The sequence below is a fragment of the Amblyomma maculatum genome, chromosome 1 (assembly GCF_055883805.1).
Source record: "Amblyomma maculatum isolate TAMU_Amacu chromosome 1, ASM5588380v1, whole genome shotgun sequence".
NCBI lineage: Eukaryota > Metazoa > Arthropoda > Arachnida > Ixodida > Ixodidae > Amblyomma > Amblyomma maculatum.
The window spans coordinates 188,893,091-188,913,084 of NC_139344.1; the positions used below are offsets into that span (position 1 = coordinate 188,893,091).

General features: G+C 44.8%; 1 protein-coding gene across 1 annotated transcript; it reads right to left on the reverse strand.

Annotated features, from left to right (window-relative positions):
* Nucleotides 1-2,719: 2,719 nt before the first annotated feature.
* Nucleotides 2,720-14,964, reverse strand: LOC146205188 (ileal sodium/bile acid cotransporter-like). Its single transcript, XM_084589877.1, has 4 exons — nt 14,197-14,964; nt 8,875-9,046; nt 7,767-8,459; nt 2,720-4,421 (listed from the first exon to the last, which is right to left on the reverse strand). The coding sequence occupies exons 1-4, from the start codon at nt 14,707-14,709 to the stop codon at nt 4,399-4,401; spliced, it is 1,401 nt and encodes a 466-aa protein (XP_084446003.1). The 5' UTR covers nt 14,710-14,964; the 3' UTR covers nt 2,720-4,398.
* Between the last annotated feature and the right edge of the window lie 5,030 nt (nt 14,965-19,994).

The following is a 19,994-nucleotide window of genomic DNA, read 5'->3' on the forward strand; positions in this document are numbered from 1 at the left end:
CTTCTTGGGAATTAATTAGAGACCCTATATATCCATATATCATGTCCGTTTTTTTTTTTTTTTTTCAGGTCAAAATACACGTCAGATGGGTACCTTCACTTTAAAAGACGCCTCATTAATCAGTGAAAGAAAAGCAACCCACTAAGTTCATTGCACGTTTATATTAGTTTCAGCATACCGCGCGCAGCGCGAAAAGGCCTTGGTTGAGCGCGGCCGGGCAGCGGCCGACGCCACTGGAGGCCCGTACTAAGGACCCCACCTAGTGCTTGTGAGGACTGGCCTTTTAAGGGCTGGTCCAATCATATTTCCCTGTGAATGCTCTTTTGAGCCAATAAATGTCTCTGACCACCACCGTGAAAATTGCCACTACTATCACCGCCTTGCACTAACCTCCTCAGTCGCGCTCCACGCGGTACGCTAAAACATCACTTGAATCTCTTCGTTCCTACAAACAATGCGAGACGTCTTTTAATTGGAAAACAAGCCTCGCGGTGAGGCTGAGACAGTCTGTTCAGTGCACTGTTGTGGCAGCCCATGACCCCCGTTTTTATTCGGCGGTACCGTTCGGTCATCGCGATACTACTCCTCGCAAATCGTTCGGCGCACGTCACAGGAAGCTATAACCGACAGTCAGTTTCAGCGGCGCTCCGACGTTTCGCGGTTCGCCGCCACGCGAAAAATGCGGTACTGCCATTGTGCGACCAAAGAAGACGCAATCATAAAGAACGCCCCGCCGGGGTGGTGCAGTGGTTACGGCGCTCGACTACTGTTCCCAAGGACGCGGGATCGAATCCCGGCCTCGGCGGCCGCTTTTCGATGGAGGCGAAAAGCAAGGCGTCCGTGTGCTGTGCGATCTCAGTGCACGTTAAAGAACCCCAGGTGGTCGAAATTTCCGGAGCCCTCCACTAAGGCGTCTCTCATAGCCTGAGTCGCTTTGGGACGTTAAACTATGGTGGCTAGAAACCCCACAAACCAACCAACCATCATAAAAAACGTTTCCTCTCGCTCTTTTGCAAAAAGCGCGATGTGAGAAAACATGATGCAACCCAGATGCATGAAAAGGAGATGAGCGAAAGAATGACAGAGGAAAAAATTGCCGACGATTACGTTACTTCCTAATGCGAAATTCCAACGCAGCTGATCAGCTGCTTCAGCTTTTTGATAAATTGAGGTATGCGTTTCGGCTCGGACGGTGCACATATTGAGATCGCCACCACCGATCCGGCGCTCTGATGGCCGCCGCACGGCGGTGGCATTGGAGGAGGAGCGAAGAGAGCAATTAAGTTATCTGGAGGTTGCGGGAGGCAGGGCGTGAGCCCATAGGAAAGTTGCGCGGCGAAGAGATGGCAGCGACTGACTGATGTCGCTGACCCTACTAGCGAGTGCAGTCAACGGGGCTCTGCGTTTCGGCTTGGGATGCACGCACCGTGATCCGCTGATGCCGAGCCGGCGCTTCCGCAACCGGAAAACACCGTAGCCGCCACATAAAAAAAAAAAAAAAAAAAAAAAAAAAGTGGGGTGGGGGGGATACACGCAGCTGCGAACGGTGGAGGCAGGAGCGCGCGCTGCGTCGGCTGCGTAGCTGGTTACGAGGAGCAACGAGAACGACGAGGCGAAACGCAGGAACGGGTAGTTGCTGCGCAATCCTGTGCAAGACCGGCTCAATGCGTAAAGACTGGAGGAGGAAACGAGCGCAGCTTGTACTTGTGTCGCGCCCTAAACACGTGTTGCGATGTGCTGTGCCAAGCAGGGAAGCCCGGTGCCGCACAGGAAAGTGAACTGGCAGTTCCGCGCTGTCAACGAGCGGACTTTAAAACCGGTATTTCGCTTCGGGCATCCGCATAATGAGTGGTATGACTTCACATTGAGCGCTCTGGTGGCTGGCAAAGCCAGCGTTATAACCAGTCCCCCACTATAAGCGGTTACGTACGTTGTAAGTGGTCTCCACTGTAGTACACATCTCTCTCCTTATCCTTTTCCTCGATACCCCGTTATTCCCTAGGAATATCAAAGATGACAGTCAGGAAGCATGCAGAAATGCTTCTTAATATGCACATGCCCACTGCTTTCCAACTGAGCACAGCACTGTCCAATCTCATGAGGCATCGCCATGGTACATATCATCACAAACGTTTTGCTCAAGTAGTCAGGGAAAAGATACTTAACACCCCTACATTGGTGTGGTGTCATTAACAGCTCTCTTGCTTTCATTTTATGCGTAATCTCTTGACAAATGAAACTGTAAAGAACAAACACGAGCCTGATACTGGTCTGTAAATTAAACGAAGCAATAAAGCCAAATAGCTCATCAAGGGAATGGGAACTAGACCCCCAGAAATCACCTCTAGAAGCAATGCACAACTTACAAAGGAGACAACAAGGGTTAGCAAATATGTTTTGGCTGCCTCTAAACTTAGTTCCATACCACTGTGGAACCTTACCAATATCAGGTCAGTTACTTTGTTGTTTCCATAAAAAAGGTACAGTGATAGCTCAGTATTCTGGGCCAGCAGTAACAAGCTATTCACTAGAATAATGTAATCACATACAATTCCAGGTGCAATAATACATGCACATTTCTACAAACCACTTATGCTGGCAAGTATCCCATGGTTAAATTTCACGCACTCTGTTTCAGCTGTTTGAGTAGCTTTACTTTTGCCAGCTTTCTTGCTAACTGTGCTTTGTGATGGAAAATAATTGAAATCAAACGCACAGGTATTTTCTTAAGCTAGTTTATTTGATTTCATAACAGGAAGCTATCATGCTAAATAATATGTTTGAACCTAGGGCTACAATGACATGCCAAGAACAATTTCCTGGTCACCTCAAAATACAAAATATACCCTCTTCTATGCTTCTCAACATGTTGTCACATTGACGAACCACATCTAAAGTAACGCCAGTCAAGTATTTAAGTACCGAACACACTTTTGCGAGCCCTGTGAAAACAAGAAGTATCAGTGATATTTTGCCTCAAGAATGTATACCACAACCAACAGCCTTTATTCTTACAGCTGCAGAGTGCAAAGTTCAAAAACCAACCATATAAATAACATTTAATGTTTTCATTTCGGATCACAGCATCTACTACAAACTAGCCAATGCACATTGCCAACTACAAGTGCCATAGAATGCCAGCATCTTATAGTAGGAGCATTCAATTATAAAAATAGTGCATATCACAATGCAGACATCACGTGCTTTACAACTGTTCACAATTATTTTAGCTAGTTTCCAGGGTTTAGACAAAAGGAAGAGTAACGCTTCTAACAAAAGACAATCGGAAGTATTCAGAGTGCTTGTAAAAAACATGAAGTTTTCAAGACATGCTAAGGTCTACAAATCCAGCATTTGTTCAAAGAGCAGCATAAATCATGCCACTATTCCCTTCTCCAACCACAATTCAATGTGTAAGGTGAATATGAAAACAAGCTGAGCTAAATGTGCACCAACCGAGTACGAACATAAGAGTAAGGTGTTGACATATACTACAAAGGACTACAAAAGAATTGGTTGTATCAGTTGCCAAGTATGACTTCCAGAAACCAGGCAGCACAGTCGAGTCCCTGTAGTGAAGGATCCTGAAGGGCTAGCCATTCTTCAAGGACCAGCAGCTAGCTCCACAGCTAGAACATGCAGTGAGGCCAAGTCACGAGATGGTCCCTAGAACAGCAGCCAACAAGGACAGGGCCACACACAAAAAGAAAAGACAGATAAAAAGAAAAACATCACCCAGTTAGTAAGGCAATCACTTAAGTTATGTTAACTCTTTCTCACACAAAAAGCAGCAACAAGTATCTTCTTTCCATAATTCATCCAATATGAATTAGTTCACTTGTATAGAAGTAAGCGAGGGCACGACAGATTTACACTGCTTTTGATAAGACAAATTCAAATCAAAGTGATCCAAAATAAAAAGCAATAGTCTCCAACTTGGCCACTATGTGCAAAAGGCTACCCGTGAAATTATTATGAAAACGCATAGCATTATGAAGCTGCTTGTTAGTCATACACTAAGCATACACACGGTAATGTGTCAAATGAAAGGTGCACAAGTTTGAAGACATTGTAGGTAGGGCACCAATGAATAGAAGCCAACGAATGCTACAAAGCACCAGTTTGCACAAGTATGCAAAAAGCACTTGTGAAAAATAATGAGTGGCATTCGAAGGCTTCCATGTCACTACAACTACAAAACACAACACATAACAAAACATGACTTTCTAGCAGGACAGCAGGTTCACAAGGCCAACAAAAAGAACAAATAGAAAGAACGGAAAACAAAAAAGAGTCAGCAGCACCAGAACACTGCGCTATGCTGCAGTAACATAAAGCAGAAAACATTCAGCTCGCGTGTGGTTCCCTGCTCCATGAAATCACTCCGACAGTAGCGGACTATCCAACTTGTTGTACTGCACCTGAAGATAAAAAAAAAAAAGATGGGAAGGTAGAAGAAAAAAAACTTCATTATGGCTACTATTTTCTGAAAACCCATTCCTAAAACTGATGATCCATTTCTTAATTTTCCCAGGACCATTTTCAACAGTAAGCAAACTGCAGTGTAATCTGTAACACTGCATGAGCAACATTTGTAAAAAATGCAGGAGCCAAGGCACTCATCACCTGAACGTTCTTTATACTGAACAGTACTGCTGCTATAGAAGACAGTTATCAGCAATGTCATCAATGAAACAGAAGATTTCCTTAGCCTTAAATGAAGCTCATCAGGAAACACCTTGTTCATTAGAATAAAAAAATTGATATTGAGACTGAGTCCATTTAAACGCTTGTATAACTATTTTTTCCCCCAAAGGTACAAAAAAACAAAGAGCATATGTACGCCATGATAAGTGTCCAATATGCTCGTACTACTATAAAGTAGAGGTGTGCATGGGCCAAAATTCTGAACGCAAGTCCAGCCAGGGCTCTATGCTACACGCCAGAGCCAGGCCTAGCGCGACAATGAAAGGAGCCGAGCCTGTCCTGTGCTCAGACTTAAGGCCCGGGCCCTGCACGACTTGCTATAATTGGAAGCGATAATGAAGAAAAAAATAATTTCAGGATAATGAGTTTATTTAAGATTTTGAAATATTTAGTTACCACATTTTAGGTGACAAATTTGTAGAATATGTAGAAAAAGCATATACATAGAATTATTTTTCTACGTTATTATGCAAAAACAAGTTAAGCATTGAGGCGCTTGAGACCTTTGCGGCTCTCCTGAGTCATTAATTTAGCAGCACTAAAGTTTCTTTCTCTGTTCTAACTGGCTGCTGTAATGACTAACATATTCTTAGCAAGAAGAGCAAGTTTTGGGTATGTGCCTTCTTTGGTTCTCTAAACCTGCATCAGCTCAAACTCTGAGCAAAGGGTTGATTCTGCGGCTAAGTACTCTGTGAGCTTGTCTGGCCCGTGTGCCTTTCATGGCGCCTCACCCACAGTGCCACCGCATCGCCTGCGCAGAAAAATTAGGAAACTCAAGGACTGCGTATGATTTGACTTGGTGCCATGCCCCACTTTTATTGAGGTCATGTTGAGGCCTGGTGCAAGCCATAACAGACGCGTGAGAGCCGCCAGTATACGACGTTAATCCAGGAACAGACACCCTACCATCAGCATTGGTGTTACTAAAAAGAAAGTCCAAACGTGATAGCCCACAAGCGGCCCTTCTACTCGATCGTTGACGGCTAGCAAACATTCGTTCATGTTGAGGACACTTGATGGGAATTCAGGCTTATGGACACCCAGAAAGAACTAGGGCACCCCACCCTCGCATGGGGAGGACATTGGAAAACACTTAATGCTATGCATTCGAGACGCCTAGTGCACCATGGCCATATTCATACTTTTAAAAAGGTTGCCTGTAATCGGGATTAATGTGTCTGGCCTAGCCTGCCCAAGACAACTATACCCTGGCCCGACCAAAGCCTGAGACAGAGGGCTGTCGAGTGGCCCGAGCCTATATACATCTTGACTATAAAGATAACCTCCCATTTTTGAGAAAGCAGCAAATACTTCTCTGCACTCTATGAACTGGCAACAACTACGTAAAAGGTGCCAGCTCACAAATCTGTTATGGCCAAGATGACTCATGAAAGTTAAGACTGCATGAACAGGATGAGGACAAGATGCAGAGAAATGTACCAGCATGGCCTGCAAATGAAATTCAGGCCGCAGCAAAAAGACATTTTTATCTAAGGTGAAGTGCAGTAGTCTAATAGCATGCACTGAAGACGTTTGTCAGACACTGGTTTCCTAGGCCCACAAAGTCAAAAACAAACCACAAAAGACAGGGCAAACTGGGCATTGCAAGCAACAGTTGTTAAGCAATATTAGTCCTGGAAATGCAAGAGGCACGAGCAAGCAAAAGCAGCCACACTGCTGTATGTCCGAGCTTCCTTCCTCAAAGAATTCCTTCAGCAAAGGAGATTACTGTATGTGCTAAAATGTGCTAACACTATTAAGTACCGTCGTTTTAAACTGAATCACACTTTTAAAATCCTGAAAACTTGCACATCACGATAGGGAAAACAAGAACTTTAAAATCAAATAAGCACTTCACAGGCTATCACAGTGCATCATGACATTTCATTACCAGGGAATGAGTATCACACAAAAGTAAAACCTGCTCATCTTTCAAGAAATAAGAGATTCTACAAAAATGCCAGCACTAACTGAATTGTTAATTTATCATGTATACCTTTGTTAAGCTACTAACACGTGTGCATGGTCACTGCTTGATAGTCACTCACAGAGAAGTAAACCTTAAATGCTGTTCCAGAATCTCAGATCTTAGAATGGCTAAACCTTTGGGTCTAGGAACTAATGAAGCAGGGAATCAACTAAACATCTATATCATACAGAAAGAATCTGAACTGAGAGAGGTGAAAAGCAGGCATGTTATGACTTCTGTGTTATGCTGTCTTGCACTGTAACATGTTCCAATGGCTTAGATTTCAACCCTGCTGAAGGTTACTCCCCCTATTCATCTTAAATGTTGCATACATGATGAGAAGCACTCAGTGGGTCATCAACATAACCTATCTTCAGTATCAAGATTAACAAGCTCAATAAAGTATTTCATTTAAGAATGGATGTTTTACATTACAGAAAGCTATACATAAAATGAAATAAATGCATCTAATTCACCTGCAGTCAGATGGCAAAAAAAAAGGAGGCCAGAACATATTCCTTGCAATGTGTGCAGTGCTTTCTTTCACTTCTTCCAAGTTTTGCATTCACAAAAGCTGTCAAAAATAAATCATAGCAATGAACATGTTTTATCATTCATTGCGTGACTCATGTTAAGGACCTCCTTCTCTACCACTGCAACCAGTAAGCATTTTTATCCTTATGTTTGGCATAGTAGGTATATAAGGGTTAACTAAAATGCAGCATAATTAATGACAACAAGCCTGAGGAAAAAGAGACCAAACACAACAGTCAAGAGTACAACAAGATGTGCAAGTTGTCTTGATTACGATCAAAATTTGCTCAAAAGAAGACTGCAGAAATTTAATTTAAGAAAAATGCATTTTGATGATGTACTTCACCTCACTTCAGAGGAATGCTGTATTCCATAGAGTAATGCACAGGCCAGCAGTGTCCGTAAATGCTGCTTTCCCCTGTTCAAAGCACATGCTCAGAGGGAAAGGAAGGAAAGACAAGCCAATCCCCAGAAACAAAGCAACAGATAGCCACAGAGAACAGCAGCAAACGACACCATGTCACGCCAAAACATCACAGCCTCTCTGGCTCGTCACCATAGCTGGCTTCAGCAGCTTTCCCGCCACCGAGCGTCCCGTTGGCCAAGGCTCCATTGGAGACTGTCAACGCCCTCTTCTCCTCCGCTGCATCTCCTGCAGCCCCTACCTCAGCAAAGGCTGCCACACCTTTTCTGTCGGCCACTGTGTCAGCCCGGCGACAGCAGCGACTGTACAACTTCTGCCCCAGGAGTAGAAGCAATAGAGGTATAGGAGTCACAATGGAAGCCGCCACAGGCACCACTGATGCGATGTCGGCCTCTGGCTGTGGTAGAGAAAAGCCCAGCAACACAATGGCAATGCCCGTATTCTGGACGCCAGTCTCTATGGAAACAGCCAGCACGTCAACCCATGGAAGGCCTGCACATCGGGTGGCCAGAGCACCCACGGCAAAGCCCACCCACACGTTGGCCGCTGCGGCCACCAACACTTGCCAACTCATCAGTTTGAACATGTAGAGGTTGGCATATGTGCCAAACACCACAATGTACACAATCATGGCCACAGACACTGGGGCTAGCAGCCTCTTGCACACGTCAGCAACTTTGGGCCGCCAACGCTGAAGAGCCAACCCAACACCAAGAGGCAATGTCATCGAGATCAGTGTGGTGAAAATGTTGCGGAAGGGAATACGCAACGAGGCCTCATGAAACAGGCTGCGTCCAAGGGTGAAGAGCCACAAGGGCATGGTGCCTGCAAAAATGAAATGCCAGTCATGAAACACTTCTCGGCACAAACAGTGCAACAAAACTGGTTGCCTCAGATGCTCAGAGACAAGCACTGCTACCACTCATGAATTGCAGTAAAATAAAATCGGCTAAGTGACAACAGAAACACAAAGTGTTATAGTTAAAAAAGCAGTCACAAGACGCTGCGCAACTATCACACCACAAAAAGTGTCCTAAATCTTCCACGAACCAATCAGCTAGCCGTGCTTTTGTTGGCAAATTCTGACCGGTGCTCTGTAGACCAATAGGAGCAGGGGCTGACAGGTGGAAAGTTTTTGTGATGTGATCACTGTGTAATGTCCCCCTCCCAAATGAATTTGCCTAGCTTTACCTGTTTATCTGAAATAGATGTACAGATTGCAAAGAAATACAGTCCTTACCAAGTGAAGCAATGGTGCTGATAAAAGTCATGGCAATGCTCAGGTTCAGGTTGCCACCGAGGAGAACAGTCCACATGTTGCTAGCACCTCCACCAGGAGAACAACCAAAAGTGAAAAGCCCCAGCTGAAGGTAGGCCTCCTCAAAAAGCCACTGTGCCATTCCGTATGCTACCTGCACCAATGAAAACAGCATATGCATGTTTAAAGAAAGACCCAGTGAACACATTCACCATACGAAAAAAAAAAAAAAAAAAAAACCTTGTGAAGTGTCACATATGCTTATGAGAGAACCAGGGGCGTAGCCAGGGGGAGGGCTTATGGGGCTTCAGCCCCCCACAAAATTTTTTTGTACTCTCATACAGCGCAGACCAAAACGACCACCAGAGCCGGAAATCAATCTGGACTGTGTCTCCAGTATGTCTTTTTCCCACTCAAAAAGAGGTGTTGGCGGGAATAAAAAAGCGAAAGGTGCATTTAGTTTTCTGAAATCGTTCATCGGACCATACAAAGGAGACAAGCCATACTATCAGCCAAGCTGACAAAGCATGCAGAAGTTGAATGTGTGAAGAAATAAAAACCTTAAAAAAAAGCTAGGAGGGAGCGTGATGCCACATGCGCAATCTCCACAGGCCAAACTTGCTCTTCTGACGCCGCGCTGTCTTCTCCCTCTAGGGCCTCTTGTTTGTACTGAATCTCGGTGTTTTTAGCCGCTATTTATGCTCCGGTGGAAAGTCTGTCGAAGTGGTTTGCTGATCGTAACACTTAGTTTGTTAGGGTGCAGATGCTGCATTATAATCAAAGTTATAAGCACACTGGGGAGAATGCAGGCAACCATTTCATCTGCGGGTCCGTCAGGAAGATTACGTATTCAAATTAATGTTAATTGTATGGCTGAAAAACTGCCTATGACGATTTTCAGTTCTGCATTTCCTAACTTAAGCAAGTAAAATTCATCTCAAACAATACACCCGCAGGATACTCGATGGAGCGAAAGCTCTGGGCGCTACTATTCTTCCGTGCAACCTTTGCATCCAGGCATGCAGAATTTATGGCGAAGTTGAGCGCTGACATGTTAGTGATAGGTATCTCGATATGGAGGAGGCTGAGCAGCAGCGTCCCCCCCCCCCCCCCCCCCCAGCACCCCTCGAAAAAATTTTCTGGCTACGCCACTGGAGAGAACAAGTGGACAGTATACAGTATGTACACCATTTCTCATAAGCATAGAGGCCACAATACAAACAAGAGGAAGCTATAGACAATATTAAAGGTCACATTGTAGAAACAGCTCCAAAGCTGTGTAGAGTGAGGGGCCTATCCCGCTCACCCTCTGGTATAAACAATGTTTGAGCCTTATAAGTGCCACAGTGGACCCATGACATATCCCAGAGCAAACTTTAGTGAAGGAATGCACATAAAGTGATGACGATATATTCCCTTTTCTTGCTTGTTATCACCATTCACACCATGTAAAAATAAAGAATATCAAGCTGCAGAAACTTAAGCTCAAGGGAAACAAATCGTAGCCCAATGTGTAAAAAAGAAGGGAGGGGGGGGGGGGGAATTTTGGCATAAATATTGAAAAGAAAACATTTGAAAGAATTTTATCTGGTTGGGAAAAGAACATAGTGTGAGACAGGAACTGCAAACAAAAAGAAAAGAGAAAAATAATTTTTTTTTAAACTTATTCAGTTCGTTTATCAGGTGTGTAATGGAAACCACCCTCGAATGCAGCATAGAAACCTTTGCCCAGGGACACCATGGCCAACAAGCACCGTATCTCAGAAGAAAATAAACTTTCTATTCCACTAAATGAGCAACAGAAGCATCCAAACTCACTAAGCACAGAATTTATAAACAACCTCTCATCCTGTCAACTAATACTCCATGGATCACTGGTAATTGCAAAAGGGCACAGATTCAACCAGTTCCGCCTCTTCCAAAATTGCTGCATGTCCGTTTCAAAGTAATTGGTGACATCGCCAAGAAGCCCTTGAAAATTCCAAATAACTTGTCCCTCTACAGTACATGCATCACGTTTGAAGGTCATTTTTTTTTAAATAAACCACTGGGATTGCTATAAGGGCCTCCAGCTCCGTCACAATGGCTAATTGAACAATGGAAGGGCACTTCAAGCATTCAACCTCCAGCCAGCGTTAATTCTCTGTTATGCAGACAATTTCTTCTGTGAGATGAAAACCTCTTAAATAAACCTCCTCTCCCATCTAAATTCAACTGAACTAGCCATACAGTTCACCGTTGAGCACGAGCAACACAATAACCTTTTTATTTTCTTGTCCCGATCCCAAGGTACGGCAAAGTAACAGGCTTACAAATTTCTGTATACAGAAAGCCAGCCCACACAAGACAGTACCTCTAGTTCAGCTCCAACTACCCAACTCCCCACAAGGCATCTGTTGTGAGATCATTACTGAAAAACGCAGATGCCATCTGTTCTTCCCCAGAGGAAAAAAAAAAGTGAAAAGTGCCGAATCGCCTCTAACCTCTGGAAAAACGGCTATCCTACCGCCTTCCTTCAATGTATCCCCAAAGGTAAAAAAAAAAAAAGCACCCACACAAAAAAAGTCTGCATCTGGCCCAAATGCATGCCGTTTGCAAACACGAGTTTCGACTTTGTGTATAAAAGGTGTCGGTGAAACCTTGGCCCGTATCTTCAGAATGGAAGACTACAATTATCACATGAACTGGCTTCTACTATTCGACACTTTCTCCACCACCCTAGCGCTCGTCTGCGTTCTTCTTAGCTTGTCATCATGTCAGCATGCAAACTTGTTAAGTATGCATTTCATCCAACTAGCCCAACCTTCTACTCTCCTGAGAATACTCAAGGCATGGTTTATAAGATCCCCTGCTTGGAATGAGTGGAGTTTTACCTTGGCAAAATGAAGAACTTCGCCAAAAGAATGAAACAGCACAAGGTGGTCATCAGAGTAACAGACAGATACCGTAGCACAGCGGACAAACACCGAGATACATCAGACCACAAAATTGCCCTTTAAAAAACCCTTGTGCAGGATACAGAGCCGCATTCCACATGAGGCACTTGCTGGAATCAAGGCACATACAGTAGATGCGGGGAATAAAAACCTAGTCCTGTGGATCCCCCCCACCAATTACATCCACAGACTACATTCAGCGACCCTGTAGATGACTAATGAAATGGTTAAAACGACAAGCTCCGACTTGCTTGCAATCCCACCTGATGAAGGGACCAAGTAAGTTCCGAAATGTAGGCTTCTTTGGTAGGCTTCCCTATTGATCTCACATTATATGGCATGACTATATATTAAAGTTGGTCATTTCTGCAATCTCAAAATGATTTCTATGCGCAATCATGCTGTATTTAACATTTGCAGTCATATGATGAGATTACCAATAAAAAAAAAGCAAGATCAAACCTTCAACAAGCAATGACATAAAAGAAAACACTCTTGGACAGTCAAGGTGAACTACTAGACTGCCACTTATACAGTGAAACCATGCAGTGGATTTAAAATTATGTTTAAACGAAAGACCCAAATACACACATGGCATGTACTGTAATCTTTCACAAAAGTGTTTCTATAGGTAGGTTGCACATGATGATGGACCATGCATAGCTTCACCAATGCAGGCCATAAAAGGTTTCATTAAGCAAATCATAGAAACGTACACCTTCTCGCAGTGCTTCTGGCTTGCCAGCATGGTGGCTGCTGTAATGTCGATCCAAGATATGTATACCTCCCTAAGCAAAAGGATGCATCTACTTCCACAGTATATCAGGATAACAAGGAATTCATTTTGAAAGTACAGTGCTCCTGCAACTGTAAGCAGGTATGACATTTCTTGCAGAACCAGTGTCGTCTACGAGGGATATCAATAACCACAACATCCTATACAGAACAGAGAGCAGTGCTGTACAATAATACTGCTTAAGATCACTGTATTAAATAATAGCAGGACTAATGTTAACACAGAGCATTTAAAGAAGCTCGAAGTTATCACAGAAGTTGTGCAACCTCAGGCCAGTTGGTAGCATGTGCTAGAAAAAACACTTGCAATATGTATGTACAACCTCAGCACCTGTGCTCATTTTTCTATCGTTTTCCTGCTTTTTTTTGTGCCATAAGTTTCTTCTAGTATTGCTTAACAGTCCCTAATGTAATGGCTATACCTATAGGCTATGAAAAACCAATTTTAATTTGCCACAGTCCAAACCTCTTTATAATTTAAAATATGCACCCTTGGAATTAGAAAATCCAGAGTAAGGGAATCTCGATATGATATCATGCATATTATAGAGCTACCTATTTCCAAAATAGAGGTACAAGCCACCTTGCTTAACATCGCTGGTTAAGCCCACCCAAATTAATCAAAAGGAATCAACCCCATTCAACCCTGCTAGGAGTTGCAATATATATGCACTGGAAGCCTTTTCACCAATAAACCACAGGTCTGGAAAAAGAGCCCTGAAAAAAATATCTTCTCTAAGGGTAAACTGATTGACACTGCACTCAAATGTGCAAGAAATGTATGTGCAGTTTTCCCACTTGCACATTCATTCTCTGCAACAATGTTTAGCTATTTTAAGATTCATTTAAATTGGGTCAAACTTAAAATTCAACCCTCCTTGCTAGCTGCAATGAGCACTGCCCCAACTAGCAACCAAGATGCATGCAGTAGACTGCATACTCATGCAGTTCTGACATGAATGTAGTCATGACAGATAAAAAAAAAAATAATATTGCATCATGGCTGTGTCAGTGATTAACAGCAATATTCACTCATTTAGTGATCGCAAGCTTCTATTACTAGAACACTTGAACAGCACTGCTTTCTCCACAATACACTACATCAGCGCGAGAGCTTTGGCCCCTTCATGCTTAAACAAGTTTCCTCGAATCTCGTGGGACATATTCGATCAGCAGGCTGACAAGTCGCCGAATACATCCCCTATCAAAAAAGCACAGCGAATCTAGCAACTGCCGACATCCGCCACTAGAAGCAGGATTTCTTGCAGTTAATTTCCAAGAAGAATGGGGTGTCGTCAAGGTCCGGCGCCAGTCAAGGCCTCGGGCGATCACTCTGGCGTGCCACCGGCGCACGGGCTTGGGCAGTCGCGAAAGGCATGCGAGGGTCGACCACTTTCAGCCAATAACACACAAAACTACGGCAACAACGTCGTCCAGTCAAAGGCGTAATTATTAGCGCACAGTAGACGACAGCTGTCGGTTTTCGATAGCACACATGGGGAGCATTTTCGCGCAAGATATACATGATGTAAGATAGATTAAAAGAGAGATCATATAGGGTAGCAACACTTACCAGGGGCATGGCAAGGTACTGGCTGAAGAACCCCACCACGGGACCGATCGGTCTCCGTAGCACGTCCTTGACCACTTCCATGTCTAGAGCACAGCCCATGTTGATATAGTTCAGTGAAACTAGCACGGCCACGGATATGGTAAAGATTAAAGAAAGTTTGCTTTGCTTCCGCACCACACTGACCGGCAGAAACTCATTCGACTCAGTCCCATTAGCCACAACGCGCACCTTGGCATGACCCAGAAAGTTAGCCTTCACTGTAAACGTCCCATTGACAAAACTGCCGGTCTCAGTAAAGTTTAGATCAGCCACAGATGCCACATACGGATTGTCTGAAGCTACGCTGAAGAACCGCGGTTCCAGAGGGGGTGCGGAAAACGACACACGAGCGAAGCTCCCTTGTTTCAACTTGTCCACGCGCGCTGGGTTGAAGGCCACGGACAGAGCGGCCACAACCTCAAGTAACAGCAACAGAAGGCTCAACAACAGCGCTAAAAGAACCACAGGGCACATGGTTCACGGGTGCTCGAGGCCCATGCAACGACTCGATGAAGAAACTCTGGTGTGCTAAAAGCCGGTGTCGCTAGAAAAACCAGTCCCTCAAATGAGGCCACGCAACAAGGTGCTGCTGCCGCGCTGCTGCCCTAACCGACCGACCGCCGACGCTAGGAAGCTAGAATGGAGTGCGGAGTCCGGAGTGCGTCGCGGGTGCCGCCAAACACGAACCAAATGCTGATCTGACGTCACGCATCCACATGCCCGTCGACTATAGTCGCTTGTGGGAGAGAAAGCAAAGCAGCGAAACACGCACACCTGGCGGTCGCAGTGGGAACCAATATATCGCTCTGCCGGCGCCGCTGCTGGCTTGCTGCTGGCGCTGCCAGTTGCCGCCGTTTGCTGTCTCCGCTGTCGTGAAAACTGGGCGCTTTCTTCAGGAAATTAGAAAGCCTTAGTAGGCTATGTTGTGTCGCCAAAATATAAGACCAAAATATGTCCGCAAAAACTGAAGCTAGACTGTGTGCTCGAAAAAAAAAAAAAAAGTCAGATGCTGAGCCTGTCCTTCTCTATAAACCAATTTCAGATTAAGTGTCAGTTCCTTAAGGGGCTGGCAAAAGCCACTCCCCTCTCTTCTTGGAAATAGGCGTTATTATGTTTTGCGCCACCACCGGCTCCTTTTACCTTATTGCGCGGTTCAAGTGTCCACAGAGAATGTGCGACAGGTACTGCTACTTTCCTTTCGTGTAAATCAATTACTAATGCGAAAGTAATTAGTAAAGCATTAGTAATTTGTAGAGATTAATGAAGGGTACGCATTAGTAGTTTATGCTGCGTCCTCAAAATGTGTCGCCGGATGTGACGCCATCACGTCAACACTCATAATTAATCAGAGCTTTGGTAATTAATAACAAAAATAAAATGAAAAACTATACATAAAATATCATAAATAAGAAATACGTAAAATAAAAACAAAATTAAAACAAATAAATATATAATAAAAATCAACACATTAAAAAGTAAAAAATAAAAAATTCCAAAAACGTCGCCGCAGCGCTAATGCTTTCACATTCTCCTAATGCAGTTTATGCAGTGACCTAGCATTTTTTCGAAGTGGCTGTCATTCTTACGCAGCTTTAGAACGATCAATGGGTGACGCAGATTAAACTGCCCAGCGCTTTACTGGCATGTATCCGGTGGAGTTCGGCGGCTGGCAGGAAAAGCTTCCGGCTGCTTTTGACGCTAAGATTTACATCGCATGGATTAATGCCGTTGCAGTGCATATTTGCCTCTACCACCGCCTGTGAACATTCCTGCCTAACTCCTCCTCCACTAGGCCACAGAGTCATCCTGATTGTAACAAAGCGAATCAAAAAACCAATTTTACTGCATTCCCCAACAGCCCAGGTTACAGAAAGAGATGCTAGTCTTTTTATGCTGCTGATTTGAATGAATATTTCTATATTTGAGAAATAAATTTTGGCCATCTGCGTCCCCCTAAATATATCCGCATGTTAATAACACGCTAAAGTTCGCACCTATATACGTCTCACAATTTAGACAGTAGCCGTAATCTCCAAAATATGCTTATTGTATTTTTCACGAAAACAAAAGACTTCTATCAGAAAACATGCAACCGTGCATTATTGTTTCCTTTCGAAATAAAAATTTCACAGGCCGCTCTTAGCGCTACTTTTGCTTCGGTATTAAGGCGAAAATCCCGTGCACGAGAGTTGTGCGCAAGATGTGCGCAGGATTTGTGCGTCGGATCTGAGCACTGATGAGTCACTTGTCACTCATCCCGATGACGTCATCAGAAAAATAAAAATCCTGTCTCCCCCGGGAATCAAACCTCCATCCCTCAGATCCCCAGCCTAGAGGTTTAAACAACTGCGCCACGCCCAGAATCGTGAAACGCGCATCATAATTCTCATTGTCTACCGCGAGGATGATAGTAGCGATAACAATGACGCTTCAATTAGTGATAATGACAATGATGATAGTATAAATGATAATGACGGTGAATTCAGTTGATAATGATAATGAGTGCAAACGTCTTGTGTAGCTTTCTCATTTCTGCAGTGTATAGATTCCACAGTGCTCACGGAATTTTTTTAGTTTGAAATCATTTCTTCATAAATTTCCCCACAATCGCTTGCCAGCATTTTGAAGAGGGGAGGGGGGGGGGGGGGGGGGAAGACTCGGGCAGGAAACTGTACATAGGAATACCGTGCTGAACCTCATTTTATGCCTAAAGAAAAAAATGCACGGTTCAAATGAGGGTTGACCTGGCACCGATGTTTGCTAACGTCGGAATACATGAGCCAATTGCGTTCTCTTTTGAGGTGAAAGCCTTATTCGTCTCATGAGGTGAAATTGTGAGCAGGGAGTGATAAAAAAGCATATTTGCATAGTTAATGAAATGCGAAGAGGTGCGCTAGCACAGCTTTAGCCCTGCTATGCGTTTTTGTTTATTTTTACACTTTGTCGAAGAGCAAGGAAGTGCGCTGAAGGCGTGCGCCCGTCAAGGCGCGTATGTGAGCGCAGGATCTTCAGCATGCGGCGAGTGGCATGCAGCCGAAGTCTAGGGAGTACCGCGCGTACGCGCCTGCTATCCGTGAAGGCACTTGAGGGACTGCATGCTCATTCCGGAGTAACATGCACTTGTATGTATTACAACGTACTGGCCGGTGACGGCGGCGACGGTCGCAACTCTCATCGGCTGCATTTGTGTGCCTGTTCCACCCACTCTTTCGCTGATCCGCATGACGGGCTCGTCGATCGCAATTCACAAATAGAGAAAGCGGCCTCGGACAGACATGGACGAAATCCGTGCCTGCGGCTAGTAGTGCCATGCACTAAAATAGCATGTGATCTCGTACCAAAACTGCGATGCAAATGTTCTTTGCTCAGTGTTCCGGGTTGTGTCATACCATTTAGGTTTCAAACTTAGCGTCCATCTGCTAATCAGGTTGGAGGCTACAAATTGCGACAGGGATTCGTACCTCCAATTGTATGCCGCGCGGAGTTAAACCCGGCTAATTTTCTTCTTTCACGCCCATATTCCTCCTTTTCCTCGTGATGCGGTTCAAGGGTTCACCGAGAAATGAGACAGAGACTCATTTACTAAAAAACTAATTTTCGACCGTTTAGGATGCCTCCATGCGCGCGCTATACCCTCCGCCGACGAGCAAGAGGGCGTGCGCATCGAGATACAGCTGCGACCATTCGTCATAGAGCGCTCCGGGTGGTGGTATGCGATTTCTCGGTGCACACAGCATGCACCCCAGGCTAGCTCGCCACCGCTTACATATGCACCTTTAATGGTATGCGTTTGCCCGACACCTTTAGTTGCACAGTTGTGACGAAACCGTTCGTTCTGCAGCGTTCCGGGAGGTGTCATGCGATTTTTCGTTGCACGGGCATACAGCGGCTGCTGGTAAATTAGAGGCGACCTCACGACAGGGATCCTATAGCAGCCGGCGACATGTAAACGCACAGTTTTCGCTAATTTCATAGCACGTGAACAGTCTTAAGTGCCCTCCTAACTTTTTTACATTTTACAGTGGAAAGCGCAGTTTGTCAAATGGGCGAAATTTGGTAGATATCAGTGGGGAAAAAAAAAAAAAAAAAAAAAAAAAAAAAAAAAAAAAAAAAAAAAGGTTTTGAAGATTTCGTGCATGAGGCTGGACTGGAAGCACCATTCGAGAGGCCAACTACCACGAGATCACGTATATAGGCTTGCTCAGCCTGCGTGTCTTCACTGCCACAGAAGTCATAATATAGCGCACGGAGACAGCGCCAGAACATTCATGGTGGGATGCCGAGGAGAATGCGGAGAAGGAGGCGATAAATTTCGGTTACGTATACGATACATTTGTGCTGTTGCTTTTTTATGAGCATGAAAAATAAAATAGGCAATATGCAGCGCCGAGAGCTTGGTCAGCATTCTATAGGGGAATGTGCTCGTCGTTTGCGTAAGCGCACCATTTCTTCATTTTATTATTATTTTATTTTTTTTTACCGGCCCGGCACGTTGTCGTTACCTCTCGCTTTCCTGGCGCCGTCACGTGGTAGCGTGTACGCATCACCAGGCCTTTCTGGCGAATCGGCGATGAGGTCACGATCGACTTTGGGGCGAAAACCTGAAACGCGCTCTTCCCATTTCCTTTTAATACAAGAACGTAATTAGGTGCCCTATAGAGCAGAAAATTAATTTCTATGTTTCCTAATGTAATGTCTTAGGCGTTAAAGTGAAGTGAAAATCCCGCGTCGTCGGCACTGTGAGCGAGAAAACATGCTTGCCTCTGGCAGGTGGAAGTTGGCAGATCCGAGTTCATTTAATCGGACGTCGTTCCTGCATTGGCTAATTCCCTGATCGAGGCTTTTTGTTTCTCCGATGTATGAGGCCGGGCACTCGAAGCAAGTGATTTTTGTAAATAACATTTTTCTGGGAATGCAGGGGCCGTGACAAAAGCGGCTGATCCTTGAAACGGGTCACAACCCGGTGGGGAAAACGGTCTGGGCTCACGCTGATGTGGCCAGGAAATGATCGCGATGCCCGATGTTCGCGGCCCGAGTTGGGAGCCGTTTCAGTCTTGCGCAAAGGGTGACCTCCGTCGTGGCTCCCGTTGGCTATTCGCGGTCACGCGGGGAGCCAGGCCAAGCGTCTGCTCCGTCGAGTGTTTTCAGGGTCCAGGACTACCCGCTGCATCTCCAAGTTGTTAGTGGATGGGATGAGCGGGGAATGATGAAAACAGGGCTGGTCACCGTCCGAGTCCTCGCGCTTCGGCCTCGTTCTCCTTTACCTGGCGCACCGCGCCGCGCCACGCGTCGTAATCGGCGTAACAGTGTCTATGTCGGGCGGTCTTTAACATAATGAGTTAGCTTACGACTATGTGAGATAGTAGAGGCACAAAATAAAGGATTAGTGATTAAGCGAGTAACGAATTAAAGTGCCCGCAAGGGAAGCTGCAGATGGGAGGCTTATAACGCTATCGCGCCATAGGCGGAGCTTAAGTGTGCCCTAATTAACTTACGCTCTTTGCTTTCTTTTTGCCCTTATTTCACAGTTGCCGCAGTCAGATCTGCTAAGAAAACGAGTCGCATTTAGCCGATATTTTCTAAATTGTTTTACTTTCCTTAACGGCTGCATTGGCAATTCCTGTTTGAAACAAAACCACGTATATACGTCTCTTCAAATGAAACCGAGCGAGGAAAATAGGAAATTTTCATTTCTTTATTTTTAGTTCAAATACCATTTGATGTACTCTGGCACTTTAATCACACAAAACTAAGACCAC

Excerpts from the sequence above, each read along its gene's own strand:
- LOC146205188 (XM_084589877.1), bottom strand. The coding sequence starts at position 14,709 with ATGTGCCCTGTGGTTCTTTTAGCGCTGTTGTTGAGCCTTCTGTTGCTG. Across the intron at positions 8,460-8,874 it reads CAGCACCATTGCTTCACTTG|GCACCATGCCCTTGTGGCTC; the intron begins GTAAGGACTGTA and ends TCATTTTTGCAG. Across the intron at positions 4,422-7,766 it reads AGCTGCTGAAGCCAGCTATG|GTGCAGTACAACAAGTTGGA; the intron begins GTGACGAGCCAG and ends TTTTATCTTCAG.